Here is a 22,451-nt window from a genome sequence, read left to right on the forward strand (position 1 = left end):
AAGTGACACGTAGCAGTGAGGTTAACACACCTTTCACGTGTCCAACACACTTGAATTCCAATATATACTGTTATAGAAGTCTCCTGTTTGTCCAAGAACCATGTATTGTGGGTTGACAAAACACTCCTGGCCCAGTGTGAAACAAAAATATTTTCTATGAGATGAATTTAAAGCTATGAGGAAGTAAATAATTTTGAAGTCATGGCATGAACATCAATTTCTCCTATAGATGGTGTATTGGTTTTGCACAGCCTGGTTTTTGATAGTGAGGGGGCCACAGAGAGATGGGTCCTGTGAGAAGCTGCTGGAAGCTTCCACCATGTCCAGCAGAGCCAGTCCCTGATGGCTCTAAAGATGGACATGCTGCTGGACAAAACTGGGACAATTAGATAGGTTGGTAATGCCTCTGTGATGACATATTTAAGAAGAAAATCAAAACAGAGTACACACAGTTTTTCTTCAAGTCAGAGAAGAGGAGGAGGAGGTAAGAACAGGTGAAGGAAAACAACATGGCGACACCAAGGTCAGTGACGAAGGAGGGGTAGGAGGTGCTCCAGGTGCTAGAGCTGAGATTCCTCTGCAGGCCATGGTGAAGACCATGGTGAAGCAGGTTGTCCCCCTGCAGCCCATGGGGATCCACGGGGGATGCAGAGATCTACCCGCAGCCTGTGGGGGAGGTGCCCATGCCAGAGCAGGTGAATGCCTGGAGGAGGCTGTGCTCCAGTGGAAGACCCAGTGGAGAGAGGGGGACCCTTGCTTCCAGGCTGGAGCAGCCTGTCCTTGGAGGACTGCACCCTGTGCAAAGAGAGACCCATGTTGCAGCAGTTTTGGGAGGACTGTTTGCCCGTGGGGGGAATTCATATTGCAGCAGGTGCAGTAGGACTGCTGGTTGTGAGAGTGGACCCATGCCAGAGAAGTTCACAGAGAACTGTCTCCCATGGGAGGGACCCCATGGCCTCACAGGGGAAGGACTCCTCTCCCAGAGCAGCGGAAGAAAATCTCGGTGGTGAACTGACCAAAACCCGCATGCCCTGTCTCCCTGTGCTGTTGGTGGGAAGGAGGGAGGGTCTGGGGGAAAACGTGTTTTAAGGGCTTATTTTACTTCTCATTATCCTCCTCTGATTCTGTTAGTAATAAATTCACTTTGCAACCTTAAGTTGAGCCTGTTCTGCCCTTGCAATGTTTTCTCCCAGTCCTTATCTCACTCATGAACCCTTTTGCATTTTTTTTTCTCTCCTCTGCCCAGCTGTGGAAGGGGAGGGTGAACGAGTGACTCTTGTGGGTACCTGGCATTGGGCCAGCTTCAAACAATGACAGATGGCCTGAGGACAATTGGGGTATGAACCCAAGATGGACCTTGCAGACAGAAAATTTGCTGCTTCGTACACTAGTCAAGCTGACTAAATTAGGAATAAGTCAATACCTATATTAGGAATAAGTCAATACCTATGTATGGTCTTTTACAAAAAAACAGAAATGGCAGCACTTTCTGAGTTTTACAGAAGACAAGCTACTCAAGCACTTAAAAACTATCCACCTGTCTTTGAATATGTAATTATTCCTGGACCAAAACCAGTGCAGTAAAAGATAATATTCTTCACTGGAGGCTGCAAAAACCCCCACAAAAATCTACTCTAGAGACAAGTCACAAGTATCCATTTATGAAGAGAGAAAGGGACCCAATATTTATAGTATCCAGCAGAGATCCCAGAAAAATTCTCAGTGTAAGCTGTATCACTTAAGGAAAGCCACATGGTGCTCTCTGGAGATGGGAAGAAACAGGAAGAGACATGGTATTTGCTTCTAAGTTCTATACGCTTGCAATAGACTAGCCCAAACACTTTTGATGAGAGCAGCCTCAATTTGAAGGCAAAACTCCTGCAGAACACTGTTGGCAGGCATTTTACTGAAGATTTTTCTTCATTAAAATCTTGAGTCACTATTGTTATGAACACTAAATGACAGGAAAACAAGCATGGAAGGTACTGTACTAAGTACACTAACATTAACTGAAACTCTGGGGAAGGAAGGGTTCCCATATCTTCATTTCTGTCTCCAGCCACAGTGATAAACAAGAGCCAATGACAAATCATCTGGAAGACACTGTTCAATGGGAGATTAACCTCAGTAAACCAGATCAGTGCCAGATATTGGGTCTATTAGAAAGCTAGGCTTGCAAAAAAAAAAAAAAAAGGTAATGCAAATGTAGAAAAGATGAAAAGATGTGGCTTTGAAATCTTTAAATCTCCAGTAAGGTTTAGAACAAGTGTCAAGACCTCATTTTTGTCAAAAGGTTTTTTTTTTTTACCTGCACTAGCAACTGGTAGTGTGAAAGAAAGAACAATTTATTCAATTGATTTATGAATGCAGACTGGAGTTTTTGTACTCGGTACCAGTTCAAAGGAGTCAGGTTCAGTAGCTTGCAACATTTTTAAAGAGACTCTGGAATGTTTTAACATGATTGGGCTGGAGCAGTGAAATAAAACTGGGACAGCATAAAAGTATGTATTTTCCAAAATGAATGCTGATTCCAAGTGATCAGCACAGGAAGCCTTCATTGATGCAGAAAACTATATATTCCAGTGCAGAAAGTACCTCAGTGAAATCTAATGACAGTCCAATCACCTTACTGAGAAGGTATTAGTTTCCTTAACATGTTATGTCTGCACTTTAAAGGACATTTAGCATGTGTAAGATTTTTCCAGTAATTAACACACACTACATAAGAGTCCCTGGATAAGGTACAGTCTTCCCAGATAGCGTGACAGGAACATAATCATTAGAGGATATAAAAGGTTAACTATCACTTTGAGACAACTTCTCTTTCCCAAGATCTTAGATTAAATAAATTAACAAAATACAAGTAAATTAAAAGTCAAATCTATTAAGTATAGCTACACTGACCTCTATACTAGACTGTTAGAAATTCTCCAACAACATGACTAAGAATCTAGCAGATCCTTGAGATATCATGCCCCAGTGTAGTAAACCCCATGGACCTAGGTAAGGCCCCATGGAGAATTGAATAGTAGGAACTGCTGAGACAGCAACACAAGTTCCTGTCTCTCTGACCCCCTCCCCAAAGCTTATCTCTGTAACCCTATAGGCCACTATACCTAAACCTTACTATTGGTCAAGTTTGGATTCCCCTTAACCCTATAAAAGGGGCATACTTTAGCCCATTCGACAGAAGAAGAGCTGTTGCTGGGACCCTTCACAGACTCCCCCAATAAACATCGCTGTGGAACCGCCAGGACCTCCTTCTCCTCTCTTGCTGTCTGCTGCAGCCTCAGCCAAGGGCAACCTACCTAGCAAGCTAAGAGCTGATATCTTAAGAGAGCTTGCAAACACTGAGAGCTGATAATCACCAAGCTTGCTAAGGGGGTTAGCCCATGGCATCGGCCCGGAGCTAGCCTAGCTTTCGGGCACCCTGTCTCCCTGAGGACTGGGCTCCCAGGCTATCTTGCACTGCTTGATAATAAGGCCAGAATAGAGGCTTTATTATACCCCAGTACCACAATAATTTTAAATATTCTTGTAATCTATATAAATACTAAAAACTTTTATCGCTAAAAGAAAAAATTGATAAGCACACTGAAGCATGACAGTAATAAGACGAAAAAATATTATTTTCAGCATAAAATGACAAGTAACTTACCTAACAACTCTTGTTCTCATTGTCGTATTAGCTGGCCACTTGTTTTGAACAGACTTCTGCAAGCATCCATAAATATATCTCAATGTCCTGTAAAAATAATAACTGATGAATAATTTAATTTAAAAATTTTAATGAGTAAAAATAGCTGGTCAGAAAGCATCTAGTCCAATCTCCTCCAATTCAGACATAAGCTGTAAATTAATTAAAAATCTGCTATAACAGTCCATTTACAAATGGCAAAGAAAGTCCTTGACTAATGCACTACTCTATTTGTGAAGGTAAAATTCTGATAAATCATGTATGCATTATATGTTTTATAATACTTTTTTCCTATTTCCCTAGTGTGAAAAATGCATGTATTTTGTGATTGGCTTTTCACAAATATTAAAATGAATATTATATGTGTTGTGTTAGAAAGTAATGCTGTATTAATTCTCTTAAGTACTGTGTTAAATATAGTTTTAGGTTACAAAAATTGTTAAAATAGAAACGATGCTATGTAGGATACTTTTTTTAAAAGAAAGGACTCACAGCGAGATAGCAGCCACAGGACACCTAAATCTTTCAGAGAAAAATAATTTATTGCCCTCTTATCAGAAGAAACGAACTTCTTCCCGCCTCAAAGGCACTGTTAGGATTAGAAGGAAGAAGTTGATGATGACCAGACAGAATCCTGTATTTGAATGGAATTTATGCATCATGTATGAAGTGTATGAATATGCAACAGGCTATTGCTTTTAAGGGTTAATCCTTTGTTAACAGGGGTCCTTTTTCGGGCTCGTGCTGCCCTGAAAAAGGTACCCGGGACATCTGTAACTCTTTGTATTTGTTGTCTCATATTGTCCTAATTCAAATTGTCCAAATTATTATTGCTCCAATTGTATTACTATTTTTATAACCATTTTATTACTATTAAACTTTTAAAATTTTAAAAACAAGTGATTGGCGTTTTTCACACCTAGGTAGCATTTCAATTTTTTTTTTTGAAGTTTGGTTTGCTGGCTTTTTTCCTTGATTTTTTTCCACTTTTAAACTGAATGAATAATAATTTGTGCATCTATAACTAGAGGTCAGGTGTTTAAAAATAGTTATGTAATAGTCTTCTCCTATTAAAAAAATAGGAGCCCTCTGTTGTATTTCAGAAAATGTTGAGATGCACCATATACTTAACAGGATGAAGCTTTTAATACTAAGTGTGCTGGTTTTATATTAATTGATTATTGATGAAGAGGGAAAAAGTCAGCCACGGAAGTGATTCTCTGTGAGGAGCTGCTAGCAGCTTCCTCCGTGCCTGGCAAAACCAATTGCTGGCTAGCTCTGAGAATTGGCACACTACTAAGCCAATTAGAAAAGCTGGAAACGCCTCTCTGATGACATATTTAAGTACGAAAAAAAACGCGGAAGTGCTCTAGCTCTCTGCAGAGAGGTGGGGGGGGGGTAGGCCGGGCCCCCTTCCTGGTGGGGCCAGCTAGGGTTCCCTTTCCAGCGGGGGCCACCGGGCCATGCTGCTAGGGGCCATCCCAGCGCCGCGAGCAACCATGGGGCCGGGGCAGCGCCGTGCGGCTGCGGCTTTCTCGGAATGGCTCACAATGGACTTTATTTACTTAGCCGCTTTTAACCAGCCATGCTGCGGACAGAAAGACAAAAGCGGCGGCAGCAGCTTTTCTTTTTTCGGTGTCCCGCATGAAGAAAAGGCGTGGAGTGGAGCTGGCAGCCAGCGAGGCTTGCCCAGTGCCGGCGAAGACCATGTGACCAATAGAGAGAGAAGCACGGCGAGCAATTCCCCGATTGTGGAGCTTAGACAAGATCAACTTTTCAGCGCTGCAGAGCTCGATAAAAACTGTTTCAATTGATAGAACTTGAGAACAAACGAACCTACAGATACCAATTCTCTCCCGAGTCAGAGAAAAGGAAAAAGTGAGGACATGTGAGGAGAAAAATATGGGGACACTAAGATCGGTGCAAAAGAAGGAGGGGGAGGAGGACGTGCTCCGAGCATCGGAGCTGAGATTCTTCTGCAAGCCATGATGAGGACTATAATAGAACAAACTGTTTCCTTGTAATTCATTAAGTGCATGGGGGGGGATGCAGCATTCACCTGCGGCCCATGAGTAAAAAGCACTCGTGCTGGAGTGTGTGGATGCTGAAAAGCTGTGATCTGGTGAGAGGCTTAAACAGAGAGAAAGAGAACCCTTGCTTTCAGAGATTAAGAAAGAGGACCCTTGTTTTTATGGTCTAGAACAGCTTGGCCTTAAAAACTGCACCCCATAGCTAAATGGCCTATGAAAATCAGTTGTGGGAAGACTGCAAGCCATGGGAGAGACTTCATGTTGCAAGCAGGTTCCAGGCGGACTGTTAGCTGTGAAAATTAAAACCACCTCTAAAAAGTTCACAGAAAACTGTTTCCCATAGGAAAGACCCCATGGCATAGCAAAAGAGACTCCTCTCCTTAGCAAAGTGAAAAAAGATCTTAAGAAGTTGCAAACTAACTTAAATTCCCATATTTTGTCTCCCTGTGCTGTCGGTGGGAAAGAAAGAAGGGCTGGGGTGGGTGGGGGGTAAGGTATTCTAAAGGTTTATTTTTGGTTCTCATTACCCTCTTCTAATTCTGTTAATAATTTTTTCTTTATATGTTTTAAAATGTTGAGCCTGTTTTGTCCTTAAAGTGTTTTCTCCTAATCCTTATCTCACACCATGAGTTTTCTTTCCCCCTCCTCTGCTTAACTACAGCAGAGGAAAATTAGTGAATGATTTTCATGGGTGCGCTGACATTTGGCCAGCATCAACCCATAACACTAACCTTGCTATCACTGACACAAAACTTTCTGTGCTGTTCTGTGATGGGTTGACCATGACCAGCAGCTAAGCCCCCACCCAGTCACATGCTCACTTCCCATCAGCAGTGTGAGAAACAACTGCTCACTTTGAAAATTTAAGAAGGTTTATTAAACCTTGACAAAAACACAAAAAAAAGGACTATATAAGCAAAAATTCGCAGCGCTGGGAACTGCCCTTGTGGATACCACGTGGCTGATTTGTCTTCAAGATGGATGCTCAGTCTTTTATACCCCCGGGGGTTGCATCAGCCAGCCCTGGCCCCTCCCAAAGTCTGTCAGTCAGCTCTTTGCCATTTATTGGTGGAAACTGCTTTCTTGTAACTTGATTGGAGGTCAGGTGTTGCCATGCTGTACCTCCTTAGCAACAAGCTTTTCCATTCCCAACTGCCCCAGGTAAGGGACATGTCCATGCCTTCTTTTTACCTGTTCTAGACAACCCTGGCTGTCTGATGGCAACAATACAGTGGGGGGGAAAAGGGAACTGTGGGGAGAACAGAGGACATTTAAACTCCAATAACAACTATACATCACTAAAGCTTTTCTTAATATTCACACAATAGTTATCCCTTAATTGCGAGATCAAATCATCTCATTATCCATCTATAACAGCAGGATAGGGGAGAAAAAAACAAAATCACATGTTATAGATGAGTAATGAGATGATTGGCTCTCACAATTAAGGGGTGAACATTATATATATGTCAAGAGAAATTTTATAGATGTATAGTTACGTTACTGCAAAGTGTTCCCCCCCAGCATTGTTATCCCGGGATGGTCTTGGTAGTCAGGGCATTTGGGGGAAGGGGCAGGCTGGTTACTAAAAGGCATGGCATGGCAACACTTGACCTCCAATCAAGTTACAAGAAAGCAGTCTACACCAATGGACAGTGACGAAGAGTTAACAGACAGACTTTGGGAGGGGCTAGGGTTACCTGTTGCAACACCAAGGGTATAAAAGGTGGAGCAACCATTTTGTGGATGAATCAGCCACGTGGTTACCAACCATATGGGGGGGGGATTGTTGCATTGTGATTTCAGGGTTTACCTCAGAAACCCGGGTCCCTCCCGGGAAAATTCCCCCCCAGGTGTGTCAATCACCTCTCCTTTCCCCTCCCTGACCCCTGCCGAGCACTGTCTGTCAATCCTGGAATTCCAGAAGGGCATCAAGTGATTGGCAGATTCAAAGGATGCCCTCTACCCCTGGGGGGGCATTGGGCCATGCAGGTGTCCTTTGTCCCTTAAGACCTCCTCCTATGTACCTGGTTAGTGGGCTTCCTACCCCTTCCCTGCCCCTCTCCCTGGGGTTAAAAGGAACAGCAACTACGTGGTTCGGGGAGTTCTGTTGGAGCTGTTGCTGGATTCAGAGGCCTGTGGGCCAGAATAAAGCTCTGGATTGAAACCCTCCATCAGAACCGACTCCTTTCCTTCACCATCACCTTAAAGCTTCTCTGCCAGAGGTAAACCTGAGGAGCGGGCCCTCTCTCTCAAGGAGGCTCCATCCCACCATCACCAGAGCTCCTGCATGCCTGGACTTGTCTCCAAGCGCCCAGCTGCAACATCCAGCTAGCCAAAAGTGTCTCTGGGGTGAAACACCACAGCTGCCACTATTTGGTTTCACAGCAAGGGCCAGACAAGCTTAGGCACGTCCCGTCCGGCTATATTGGTAAATATTCAATAGGGGATGCTCCCAGCACTGAAATTTTTCCTTGTTTAGTCCTTTTGTTGTAATTTTTGTTAAGGTTTAGCAAACCTTTTAAAATTTTAAAAAGTGAGCAGTCGTTTCTCTCACACAGAATCATTTAGGTTTGAAAAGAGCTCTAAGATCAAGTCCACCATTAAACCACATCCTTAAGTGACACATCTATATGCCTTTAAATACCTCTAGTGATGGTGACTCCACCACTTCCCTGGGCAGCCTGTTCCAATGCTTTACGACCCATTTGGGGAAGAAATTTTTCCTAATATCCAATCTAAACCTCCACTACCACAACTTGAGGTCATTTCCTCTCATCACTTGCTTTTTGAGAAGAGACCAATGCCCACCTTGCCACAACCTCCTTTCAGGTAGTTACAGAGAATTATAAGGTCTACGGAGCCTCCTTTTCTCCAGGCTAAACAGCCTGAGCTCCCTCAGCCACTCCTCATAGGACTTATTCTCCAGCATCTTCCTCAGCTCTGTTACCTTTCTCTGGACATGCTCCTGCACCTCAATGTCTTTTTTGTAGTGAGGGACCAAAAACTGACCCCAGGATTCAAGGTATGGCCTCACCAGTATCAAGTACAGAGGAACAATCACTTCCCTGGTCCTGTGTCGGGTCCGGCTGTCTGTCTCTGCCCCGACACGGGTAGAGTGGTTCTTGGGTGGCACGCGATGCAAAGGACGAGTCTGGACTCTTCGGTTTTTCGGTCTTCAGGTTGTTTATTATTTCTTATCTACAAAATTTTCTGTCTGCCCAACAGAGGTCTGATCTGCAAGCAGTCACAGGCACTCTCTGACCACCCACAGGGCGGTCATGTCTTTTTATACTAAAACCTACGTATACAATATTTACCTTTATTTCCCAATGCTTTTCGCCCATGTTAGCAAGTGCACCTTCACCATAAACCAATCTCTAAGCGCCAACATCATCACAGGAGATGGAGGACAAGAAGAAGAAAGAAGAAGGACAAGACACGCCCTGATCCCTCCATCTTGTCTCCATAACCCCCCTGTACCAAAAACCTTAAAGTCTATATCTCACCCTCTAAATGTGTCTCTTTTACACCTTTTACTCTAAAGTGATTCTCTTGTCCTCAGACTCTTGTTACTTCTGTGGATGGATCAAAATCAAGCCACCAAACACTCTTGGCAACATTCCAGGGTTTTCGAGACCCCCAAGGGTTCTCCTGGCATCTCTGGACATCGGGAACGATGTGCTGAGATCCCACAGTCCTGCTGGCCACACTATTTCTGCTACAAGCCAGGCTGCCATTGGCATTCTTGGCCACCTGGGCACACGCTGGCTCATTTTAAGCTGGCTGTAAACAAGCACTCCCAAGTCCTTTTCCACTGGGCAGCTTTCCAGCTACTCCAAGCCTGTTGCACTGCCTGGGGTTGTTGCGACCCAAGTGCAGGACCTGGCACTTTGCCTTATTGAACTTCATACAATTTGCCTCAGCCCATCTATCCAGCCTGTCCAGATCCCTCTGCATAGCCTTCCTATCCTCAAGCAGATTAACAGTTCCACCCAACTCTGTTCCATTTTCAAATGTACAGAAGGGCAAAAGCGAGAAAAACTCATGAGCTGACATAAAGACAGTTTAATAGGTAAAGTAAAAGCTGTGCATGCAAGGAAAGCAAAATAAATTCATTCACTACTTCCCATTGGCAGTCAGGTGTTCAGCCATCTGCAGTAAAGCAGGGCTCCATCATACATAATGGTTACTTGGGAAGACAAATGCAGTAATTCCAAAATGTGTCTCCTTCATCCTTCTTTCTCTGCAGTTTTATTGCAAAGCAGAACGTCATATCATATGGAATATCCATTTAGTCAGTTGGGGTCAGCCATCCCAGCTGTTTTTCCTCCCAACTTCTTACCCATGTCCAGCCTACTTACTGGGGGATAGGGCAGAATGGGGAGAGAAAATACAACCCTCAACACTGTTCGAGCACTGTTCAGCCAAAACATGAGTTTGTTATCAACACTGTTTTAGTCACAAATCAAAAAGAGAACACCATTCAGGCTGCTATGAAGAAAATAATCTCCATCATATATAATGTAAAGTAATTCATGCTTAAGGGGAAAATGTATAAAATAAAAATGATAAAAAGAATTTAACATCCAATGAGCCTCTGACCATGAGCAACCTGGAGACAGATTACTACATTGGAATTACGAAACTCCTGGTGGCAGCAGGAGAACAATGCCTCGTTTACTAATAAAAGAACGTGGCCGGCGTGGAGATGGGCTTCCTCTGGAACCATCAGGAAACACCCAAGGACGATCATCACTTGATAGATATCATCAATCAAGATAACCAAAGTCGCCAAGAAACATGCATCTGAATACAGGACTTCCCCTGATCAGCCTGCCACTACTCAGGAAACAGCAATTGTCCAGCCCTGCACAGTGAAAGAAACCTTCATCCATATGCGGGGTTACAAAAGAAATCGGGGCACCTCTGCCTCAGGCATAAAAAACTGTATAAAACAGCCCCACTGGAGACGGCATTCATGAACAGAGGGGGATCCGATTCGATAGAGGTTGGATATAGGTTCACTCAGCGCCAATCCCAGGCTCGATGCTGTCTCTTTGACTGTGGTTTTTGAGGACCATATTTTGGTCACGAGAATAAAATCTTTTACATTTATTAATTTGGCTTTCTGGTTGATCATTTATAACAATCTCTTTTTCCATACCATTTGCACAATATGCTTGGGTTGTACACTATCCAGTACATCCTCATTAACCACCATCCCTCCTTCCCATCCTTTAGTATGCATACAGATATCATTCCCTTAGTCTATAGCCCCCCCTCCCCCCAAAGTGTCCATAAAATGTCTATTCAGTTCACTTAGTCTGTAACTTGGGCTCTGTTAAGGTGGTCACTTGGAACAGGAGAAGTAGTGCATTGTGTGGAGTCATTTGGCACCAAAAGCAGCTCAGATTGTGTCACTGCTGCACTTGCACTGCTTTTTGCAAAGCTCATCCACCACTAGTTCAGGTGGTCCCTTTTATAGTACTACTTCTAGCATGCAAATCATATCACAAGTTACAACAGTTTAATCACATATCCATTACAATCTCCACCCCTGGTCCTTTTGGACCAGGCTATAGAGTTTTACATCACAATGAACTCCATGCCTTGCCCCTGCTCCAGCACGGATTCTCCATGGGCTGCAGTCCCTTTGGACGCATACCTGTTCTAGCATACACTTATTCACAGACCAGCCACTTCAACTCCAGCTCATACTGGAGTTCCTTCATGTCCAGTATGGCAGCACTAAACCATGGCATGATTTCATTCAGGCCATGATAGTCCACTGTTAGTCTCCACTCTCCGCCAGACCTTTGCAGGCCATATGGAACTATTCAAGAGTGATTGAGTATTACTGCTTACTCCTTGGCTCTTCAATTGATGAATCAGCTTCAGCCAGGGTCATCATCCACTCTTTTGTTAACTCAATCACCTTCTATTCATCGTCTAGGTGCCACCCCCTTCTTCTCCCAGGGTCTTTTTCAGATGACAGATGGGAAGAAATTCCCTGAAAAACCTAACCCACAACACAGCCCTAAAGAATTTAGTCTTAGTACTAATTAGTATAAGATAAACCAATAAACCACCATTTTTATGGTGCAATGTAAACAACGGACAGGAATTTGCAAGTACAAATTTGAACAGAAGAGTGCAAACTTACGGAGGCAGTATCTCTGCAGCCATGAATATTTTCTCCACCAATTCCGAAAGTATACTGAGTAGATGTGCCAAATTAGTGTTTACATCTTCATTTTTTTCTAACTTCGAAGGATTTAACTAAAACCAAAAGGGAAAAAAGGCATAAGTTTTGTCTCTTGAATAGAACTACATATATAATTTGATAATATTACACACTGAATACTATTTCAAAATAAATTAAATATTCTATTCCTGTACAAATCTTATACAGAACTTACAAATCTGTTTCAAGAGCTAGCTAGAAAACTAACGTGAAAAAGCAAAGTTTTTAAGTTCAAGTGCACTATGCTTTAAACAGCACATTTAACACTATCCACAAGTACCCACCTTTTTCTAACTATGTATATTTTCATCTTTTAATCCAGTATTCTGAGGACACAGCCCTCCCCTTTCCATAATAAAGTTCAAGTGAAACAGAAGTTAGGAGAGTTGTTTTAGAAATAAAGGTAGGGTCTAACACAAGCAGTTAATGTAAGGGGAGTTTAAAAATTAAACTTAGTTCAGGCATTGACTTCTAGCATATCTGGAGCTTAAAACAAGTTATTTAAGGTAGGCCATTCAGTAACTGCTACAACAGAACATACAAATGCTAAAGAATAAATACATAATTTAAAGAAACTTGAGTTTAAAAGTTTATTTAAAAGTGATGCTATGAACATTGTCCAAGCTCACATTTAGAAAAAAAAAATCATAATCAATTCAGTTCCAGTACTGAAATTATTTCTGAAGAATTAATAAATGCTTCTGAAGCAAATAACCAGTAGATCATCATTTCAACAAATCAAAATTTAAAAAACATAGTTCAAGTTATCACCTCACAGGACTGCTTGCTCTCCATTATCTTTAATATACTGTCTTTCAGTGCATGATGAACAAAACGTGTTGCTGTGGCTTTCATATATTGCTCCATAAGTGTACTTGCTAAAGTGGTGGCACGAAACAAAGTAGTAGCTTCATCTGAAAAAAATAAAGTGTAAAGTTGGGAAAATGAGGCAACAAAAAGCAGAGGGGAAAAATAAGCTGTGTTCACAGTTTGATATGTGATGCAATAAAGAGAGGAGACAGAAATGAAGACATGGGAGTCATTCCCTCCCCAGAGTTTCAGCTAATGTTAGTGTAATTAGTACAGTACCTTCCATGCTTATTTCCCTGTCATTTAGTGTTCGTAACAATAGTGACTCAAGCTTTTCATGAAGAAATATCTTCAATAAAATGCCAGCCAACAGTGTTCTATCCTGGCCACAAACATGTGATAAGGCATAGACTACATGCATCTCCTTCTGGAGTATGAGCTGAAAGAAAACCAAAACAATGTTGAGAAATTTGTGCTAAAATAACAGTTGCCACAAATACAACTTAGCAACATCTGTAAGTGTTACTGAAATTTCTCTCAAACAACAGAGAAACTGATTTTGACAGAAAAAATGAGGAAAAAAAACTTAATACCTCTTTAAACTCACTGTACTCCTCTTCTGGCATGATCTTCTCCATAGAATATCGTGCTCGAACACGCAAAGATCCTGGCTCAATACCTTTCAGTGGTATATGGGAACTGAGTTGAAACCACTCATCTGTTGCATGTCCTTTCTGTAATCGGCTTAATTGGCAACGCATAAACACTTTAAGAAAAAAGCATTGTTAAATAGGTTATCTCCAGCAAAACAGTGCTAGCACTGAATAATTTTTTTTTTTTTTCAGCACATAACCTTGCTTCAGCAAAAGAGTATTAATAAAAATGATCAAAATTTGTGTCATCAAATATATGGACAGATTATCTCTTAGATGGTTTAAGGGACTCCTGAAAACTGAAGTTGAAATATAAAGCATGCTGTAAATAATGTATTCCCAGAGATTTGAAAAAAGTTTTCTTTTTAATGCCCAAACAGGGGAAAAAGCCCCTCTGCTCCCTCAGCCACCTATCAAACCTTGGCAGCAATAAGAAAATTAAAACAGGTAAAATGATTAGAATTCACTGTCCTCTTTTGAAGCCCTGGGCTCATACCTCTATCAGGTCTGCTCTTGAACCTCTTTGTTACCATTTTTAGTCTTTACTTTTAGCTTTAGTACATATTTCCCAAATGTTGTCAGATTTATTTCTTCAATACTTTGAAACCCCCAAGTTTAAGGCTGTAACATTTTATGCAAAACATATAAGAAGTCCTTCCCAGACAGGTTACTGCCCAAATAATGACAAGTCAACTACATATGACAAAAACATTAATTCACTTTTTTTGGTGGTGTTGGTACCTTAAAATTACTAAGTAATGACCTGCACCAGCCTAATCAACCATAACTGAAAGTCTGATCTGACAGCTGACTAGTAAGCTGCAGTAGTCAGACCACGGACCATTCCAAATTAAGTACATGCACTCCTGAACAGACTGTCTGGAACTTCTAAGCAAACACTCTTTTTCTGCATCTCTTGATGAAATCTACTTTTAATCAAGTCCCTCACATTTAAACAAAACAACTCTCCAAACAAAAAACACCCAATCATCCCCCCAAAAATCAAAACAATCAAAAACACTATCACACACTTCTTTTTCACTTTTCTGCAAAACATTTGAACAGTTCTAGCAGACTTTCCACTGCCCCAATTCTGCAGTATGTTGGGTCATCATTTGCATAATCAGATAATGGAACAGAATGACATAATATTTCTAATATAGATTTAATATCTCATATTCTTTGGAGTTGATGAATTGATAAGGTAACACAAGTCAGTCAGGTAGCGGATATACAAATTCATCATCATCTAGTATTTATCACAAGTGCGGACTGGACTGTCTTTACACCAGATAATCAATTGACTTTCCCAAAATATTTCTTCTGAGCAAAGCTCTTACACCCTCAACCGAGCAAGGTGTTTTCTTCTTGTTTTGCTTGTGCATATAAGGCATGTATCTCATTGACAGGAACAGTGAGATACAGGATTCAGAATAACCTGATTGAAAGGAATGAGGGATTTGTCTTTACAAACAAACTGTGGGTCTGCTAGTAGATAAAACTAGATACTGAGAGAAAAGAAACAATGGGAAGGATTCCACTGATTGATAAATGGAATGAAAGAGATTTGTCTTTACAAAATGTCAGGGTTTGACGCGGGTGCAATGCTAGTGCCCCCGTGAAAATATACTCTCCCTGGTGTCTGCTGTGAGATGTGACCAGGAATAGAGCAAAGCAGGCTCCAGCTTAGGAATAAAGAGAAAAAATTATTAACCTACAACTATATGTAAAAAGAAACACACAGAAAGAATGAGAACCTTCCAAAAACATTCCTCCTCCCCCTCACCAAATTTCCAATACATCTATCCCTCAGATCACCAACTCTCAGTCCATCACCACCCTTTAGATAATCAATTCTCAGTTCATCAAGGAGTGAGGAGTCCCTCTTGTGCCATAGGCTTCCCCTGGAAACACAGTTGAGACCTCATGTGTTTCCATGTCGCACGTGGCACCGCCGAGAGATCATTTGCCATCGTGACATCTTCCTTCCATGTCCAGTGCTCTCACCACTGCACATGGACCAGAGTTGCTTCTAGGGTTTTCCTTTTAAGGCTGCTTTGCCCAGTTCCAAAAAAAGCAGAGTCTTTCACCTTTGGGACACCTGTCCCCCCCAAATTTCACCCCCTTGGGCTGAGGGGTCTCAAGAACAGAGATATTCTTCCCTGAAGACAGAGGGCACCACCACCACCCTCCTCACCCGTCGTCTCTGTTCATGCACTCCTTCACATAACAACACTGAACTCTCTTGGCTCCGAGCCATTGCCTCCCCCCCTAAATGCAGTCTCTGTGACACAGGAAAAAAATGTTTCTGTCCATGGCTATACAAGAAAAGTCCAGCCAAAGGCCACTCCATCACCTCTGCCCACCCAAGATTCTTCTCAACTTCTCTTGTGGCCCATTTCCTCTCATCTCATCTCATCTCATCTCATCTCATCTTATCTCTGTCTCTCTCTTCTCATTCAATTCCAGGAGGATCAGCATTTGTAAGGCTTCCATCATCCAAGGAAAGGGTTAAAAATCTCAGGCTCTGCCCGTCCAGAACTCCCACAGCTGCCCTGCTGGGCACCTTCTCGCCGCGCACCCCCCCCCCCCCCCCCCCCCCAGCTTCTCCTTCTCAGCCGGCCAAGCTATCAAATTTCAAGGTGTGTCAGGCACAGACACCGGCTCTCCCTCTCTCTCTCCTGGGGGGGGGGGGAGGGGGCAGGGGAGGTCTGAACCTTTCACTGACCGGAACCAAGAGAAAGTTTTCCTGGGAGTTCTCTGCTTTTAACCCCCTGTGTTCTCAGAGGCATATCCATGTCCTCAGTGGCCACACCAGGTGCCAATATTCAAATCTGAGCACCTATTGGTTTCACCACAGCATCCCAAAAAACTCACTTCCTCTCAAATCAGGACACAAACAAATTGTAGGTCTGCTGATAAATAAAATTGGATACTGAGAGATGAAAGAAACAATGGGAAGAACCATAAATTCTGTAGGAATTCCACTGAGTGACACAAGGAAAAGAAAAAAAGGGGATAAATTAGAAGGGGGTCTTAGGTGTTTTGGGAAGTCTGTACCTCTCAAGTACCTCAGCCAATGGGGAAAGAGAGAGGGAAATGTGGCCGGGAAATTAGGATGAAAAGGAGGCTGGGTCTTCCAAAAATTTGAGAGACCCCATGGGAAATACCCATGACCTCTCCCTTTATTCAAATAAAGTTACAGGACTCCTCTGTCTCCTTTTTGGACATAAACCTCTGGTGTTTGTGGATTAATTTTCCTGACACTGATGATTTAATTTTTCCCATGGTTATACAGTAGCACTTTCTAGCAATAATATAAATTTTATAATCTTATTTTGATCTTAAAAGATTGAAACAGAAACATCAACATATGGACTGTAGAATAGTTCTTATAATTCATATTCAAAAACTTTAGGAAACACTTTCTGCTACTTAGAAAAGTATATTGAACTATTAGGCTATGTTCAATAAGAGATTGCCATTAGTTGATGATTTAAGGATGTTTAAACTTTGCAGTCTAGCACAGTATGACAGAATAACAAATATACAGAAAAACCCCCAAAAGTTGATCTATTCTTTGCAAGCACAGTCAAAAACTGTATACAACAACCTTGAACCAAGAACGTTTTATGTGATGAACATTAGCAAAAATTAAAGGTAAAACTGAGCTTTCTTAATAGTTTGTTTGCAAATTAAGCTTAGGGATTAATATTTAGTAACAAGTTTATATATTGATGATTAATAATTATGATCTGGAAACCAAAGTGGTTAAAACTTGTGGTATTTTTAGAATGGAAATGAACTTAGGCTTACATTGAAGCCTTTGTTGAACCCAACCAGAACCAACCAAACGAACCCCCTAAAACCACTTACTGATTCAGAATAAAAGCTTATCTAAATGTTGACAAAGAATAAATTGCTCAATAATGGACATATTAAATGCTGGCTTTCCCACTCACAGCTTACTCATGTGTGAGCACAATCCATTTACAAGGCAGTGAGGAGCTGTTAAGGACTTGATACTCTTATACTAAGTTCTTCAAAGAAGGGCCTGCCAACATCTTATTTTTGGTACCTAGTGTTGGTAGACAGTATGTAGTTACTACCATTAACAAGTACTTGATAGGCTCCATAGTTTCTCCCCGCTGTTCAAAGTCCACCCATGTCAATGCAAGAGTGCTTACATACACTACTTAATATGTTTAGCACATATTTCATGAAGAATATGAGAGGGAAGGAGCCAAGTATATAACCTGCCATAGTAGGCTTATTTCCCAGTGCCACAGAAGTGATACATGTGTATCACAGTGACTTTTTTTGTCCTCAAGCTACATATTCTCAAATTACTTCAAAACCAAGCTATGGCACTACTGCAAATACAAACTGGCTGAAAGAAGAGACAAAGGCAATGTGCGCTTGCAGCCCAGAAAGCCAACTGCATCCTGAGCTGCACCAAAAGCAGCATGGGCAGCAGGTCAAGGGAGGTGATTCTTCCACTCTACTCCGCTCTCATAAGACTCTACACAGAATACTGTGTTCAGCTCTGGGGCCCCAAGCTTAAGAAGGAAGTGAACCTGCTTGAGCAGTTCCAGAGGAGGGCCACCAAGATAATCAGGGGGCTGGAGCAGCTCCTCTACTCTATGAAGAAAGGTTGAGAGAGCTGGGGTTGCTTAACATAGAGAAAACTGTGGAAAGACCTTATAGCAGCCTTTCAGTACTTTAAGGGAGCCTACAGGAATAATGAGGAGGGACTTTATCAGGAATTGTAGTGATACAACAAGGGGTAATAGCTTTAAACTGAGAATGGGTTTGGATTAGATACTGGGAAAAAATTCTTTACTGTGAAGGTGGTGAGGCACTGGAACAGGTTGCCCAGAGAAGCTGTGGCTGCTCTATCGCAAGTGTTCAAGGCCAGGTTGGATGAGGCTTGGAGCAACCTGGTCTAGTGGAAGGTGCTCCTGCCCATGGCAGCAGGTTGGAACTAGATGATCTTTAAAGTCTCAAGCCAAGCCATTCTATGATTCTATGACATAGACAGGACAGCTGACCCAACCTGACCAAAGGGATATCCCATAATACATGGCGTTGTGGTCAGCAATACTAAGAATACTAAGCTAAGAAAAAGGAGAAGGGGAGGGCATTCATTATTAAGGCATTTGTCTTCCAAAGCAACCACTATGCATACTGAGGCCCTACTTCCCAGCAAGTGTCTGGACATCATTTGTTGATGGGAAGTAGAGAATAACTTTTCTTCCTTTGTTTCCATGTGCAGCCTTTGCTTTTCTTTGTTAAACTGCTTTTATCTTGACCCATGAGTTTTTCACCTAATCCTTTCTCCTCCTGTCCCCCTGAGAGAGTGAGAGAGCCACTTGGTGGTAACCTGGCAGCCAGACAAGGTCAACTCACCACAAATATTGAAAAAAATATAGCTCTGACATTACTCCTATTTCAGAGCAATCCACTTTTAAAAACTGTGTCTACAAAGGAGAAATGTTCAGAAAGGTAATCAACCCCTTTTCTTGCTTTTGGAGGTTTAGGCAACGTTGCACATAGACAAGTTGGATATGGTCTCTTTTAGCTCAGTTTTTCTCCCCATATGGTTAAAATATTTAATAGGGATGGGGATGTAGGCAGATATGCATGTTAATTCAAGTTGATATGGTCTAATTCTTATCCCAAAATGAAAGGACTGTTAGGTTATGCTCTAAGAGTCTACCTAACCATGATCAAAAAACATTGCCAATCCTCTTGACCTAGGTAAGAAAAAAAATCTATAACCTTCCACCAGTTGGATACATCTAAAAGTAGCACAATCTCCTTAATCTGGACAAATGTTGCAGTGTGATGTAATACCCTGTTTCAGCTATCCCAGTTCCTTTCCCAGGTGTGCCAATACTTTCTCCCTTCCCCTCCCCTTGCCTCCTGCTGAGAGCTGTCCGTCAATCTCGGTAGGCCAGCAAGGGCATCGTCTGATTGGCGAAATTTAAAAGATGCCCCTCAGCCCTGGGGACATTGGGCTATCCAGGTGCCACTTGTCTCCTGAGACTTCCCCCCTCCTACCTGGTTGGTGGCATACCTACCCCTTCCCTCCCCCTCTCCCCAGGCTTAAAAGATATGGCGACCACGCGGTTCTGTGTTCTGTTGGAGCTGTTGCAACATTCAGAGGTCTGTGTGCCTGGAATAAATCTCTGGATCAAACCCTCCAGCAGGACCCGTCTCCTTTTTCCTTCACCATCGCCTAAAGCCTTTCCACCAGAGGTAAACCTGAGTTCCTGCTTGCCTGGACTTGTCCCAAGTGCCAGCTGCAACATCCAGCTAGCCAAAGGTGTCTCTGAGGTAAAACCACCTCAGCTGCCGCCTCTGGTCAAGCAGCAAGAGCCAGACGAGCCCAGGCACGTTCTATCCGGTAATATTGGGATCTTATTCCAATAGACAAATAGAAGGAAACTACAAAAGCACTTTAAAAGAAGTTACTGATGTATCCCATTCATGAATTTTCCTTTGAAAGGGTCCTTTACTAACCAAAGCTTTGGCCAAGATAAAGAATTTTCTAGCTCAAATGCATAGAACCATGCAATAACAAGGTCACAACTGCAATCAGAAAGTCCTTTTGTCTGTCAAACGAAATACATATTTTTTTTTTTTGCTATGCAGAAAATTTTGTAGTTAAAGTAAAGAGCAACAGTTTTGAAACTGAATTAAGTTTGGCAAGAGTATTCCATCTTCAAAGTAATTCTTCTGCTTTCGACAAAGTTTCCCTACAAATCTCTTCTCTGAGAGGAAAAAAAGAGAAATAAATTGACACGGAGGCAAACATAACAGGCCAGTAACATAATACCATGCAAATCAAAACCAACAGCAACAGATTATCAGTACTGTGCTAGGCTTTGGGACAGGTTGGAATACAACAGAAACGTACTTGGAACAACTGTTGGGTGAGAGGGTGTCTGTTCTGCAGGCAACAGAGAGAAGGCAAAAGGATGAAGTTACAAGACAATTATGGTGGGAAACAAAATACCTTGAAAGCCAAAAAATCACATTGTGTGGCTCAGAATTCAAGTGTGGGTTTTTTGGGGAGGGTTCATTTTGGTGGGTTGGGTTTGGGGTTTTTGTTTAGTTTTGTTTTTTGAAAGCTGATAAGTCTTACCGTCTTGTTAGTAGTTTTCTGGAATAGAAAAATAGAAACAAAACAGCTGAAGAAGCTGTGTAAATAACAGGAGGAAGTACAATCTTGGGAACACAGATGAGATAGATTGGGGGAAAAACAAGATGCTACAAGGACTGAGGCAAGTTTCATTCTACAGACTGTCAAATTGGAGTTTAATTTATTTTCAAGTGAGGAAAGTACTACTTTTTCCTCTCTCTTTCTCACTGGAAGCAACAAAAAATCCTGAGAAGGACAAAAGTAATTCCACACAGTTGAGCTTCAAAAAAATTAAAGAAATTAACTTAATGAAACTTAATATTTTATGAAGGAGATTAATTCTGACAGCTTCTCTTTTTTTTTTTTTTTTTGTAAACGTGGTCAGTATAACACAATAGGTATACTGAAATAGAGCTAGAAAAGCCATCAGATATACAGTATTGGACTACTGTGCATTTTACTACTAAAAAGCATACAGATTCTTACTGAAAAAACATTAATATAAAATCAGTAACAGACATCTAAAACATACCAATACAGCTGTATGATAGTCACAGAATATACTTAATTCTCTTGTGACAATGTTTGACAAGAGCAATGCAAACTCTATCCATTGTTAAAGTATATACGCATCCTTTACATAAAAATACTTACATATATCTGGATCTTTACTTTTCTTTGTTTTGTTACTAAGACTTATCTCAAATCTATTAATATCAGATGAAAGATCACTGGGGAAAAAGACAAAAAGCCCCAATCAATACTATATTTGGCCAACATTTACATTTATTCTAAAGTTATTTCAATCCTAAGTTATCATGACTAGCCAAAGATACTTAGATTCATACATAAAATTCTATCCATGCATTTGTGGATCCTATATAACCATGCATACAGTATTTTTAAGAAGCAGATACAAAACAGTACAGTGCAAAGAATCTTAAATGCAATGCAACTTTCAAGTGAAATTCAGTAATTCAATAAGATTAAGACTTACTCAAAGACAAATTCTTCTGACCATACAGGGTTCTGACCTTCCCTGATATGTGTTTTTGCTACCTGGACACTGTTCAGGTAGATGTTACAATATGGATTAGTAAAATGTTTTACTGGGAGTGTATGAGCTTCTTCTACATGCAAGATAAGACTGCTGACCTAAAGAAAATAAACAAAGTTTATTTATTTATTTAAGAAAGAATGGAATTCTTCCCCCCCCCCCCCCCTTCCCCCACCCCGACCATGTGGAGGCTTAATGTTAAGGAATAAATATTAAATACAAAATATAACTTCCTAATAGAAAGAGAAGGAAAGAGGAATAATGAAAGATTTTAAGAGGCACCAGGGACAAGGTAAGGGCAACAACTTCAAAATAAACCTCCAGCATCAGAGCTTTACCTAATTTTTTATTTTAAAAACATCAGTATAAGATTTGCAATTACTAACTTTTCTATATATAGAAAATTCTGCTGTTGCAGTGTGTCCCATTTCCTCTCACCTATCCCATCCCCCTCAGGTGTGCCAACCTTTCACCCTCCCCTTTTGCCCTCCTGCCTGGCACCTTCCAGCAAGGCGTTGTGTGATTGGCAGATGCCCCCCAGGCCTGGGCTCATTGGTTTGTCCTAGCGTCCACATCCCCTGACCCTTCCCCTGCTCACACCTGGTTGGCCCTCACCTGTCTGTCCCCTCCCCCTGTCCCCGGGGCTTAAAAAGGACACGAGACCATGCAGTCGGGGTCTCTGCCGGCTCTGTCTGGAGCTGTTGCCAGATTCAGAAATCTACCATGCTACAATAAACTCTGGATCTAAGCTCCTCGGCAGAACCCGCTCCTTTTCTCTTCACCTTCATCTCGTCTGAACCTTTTCCACCA

General features: G+C 41.7%; 1 protein-coding gene across 2 annotated transcripts in view; it reads right to left on the bottom strand.

Annotated features, from left to right (window-relative positions):
- The window catches only part of LOC129133612 (ras GTPase-activating protein 1-like), a 128,601-nt gene that overhangs the window by 26,109 nt on the left and 80,041 nt on the right, over positions 1-22,451 (bottom strand). For both annotated transcript variants that reach the window (XM_054653253.2, XM_054653252.2), the window contains 7 exons: positions 21,582-21,739; positions 21,239-21,315; positions 13,378-13,550; positions 13,064-13,223; positions 12,746-12,888; positions 11,894-12,009; positions 3,659-3,745 (listed from right to left, as the gene is read on the bottom strand). In XM_054653253.2, coding sequence (XP_054509228.1) covers positions 3,659-3,745; positions 11,894-12,009; positions 12,746-12,888; positions 13,064-13,223; positions 13,378-13,550; positions 21,239-21,315; positions 21,582-21,739 — 914 coding nt within the window. The remainder of the gene's footprint in view (positions 1-3,658; positions 3,746-11,893; positions 12,010-12,745; positions 12,889-13,063; positions 13,224-13,377; positions 13,551-21,238; positions 21,316-21,581; positions 21,740-22,451) is intronic.

This window comes from Agelaius phoeniceus, chromosome W (assembly GCF_051311805.1).
Source record: "Agelaius phoeniceus isolate bAgePho1 chromosome W, bAgePho1.hap1, whole genome shotgun sequence".
NCBI lineage: Eukaryota > Metazoa > Chordata > Aves > Passeriformes > Icteridae > Agelaius > Agelaius phoeniceus.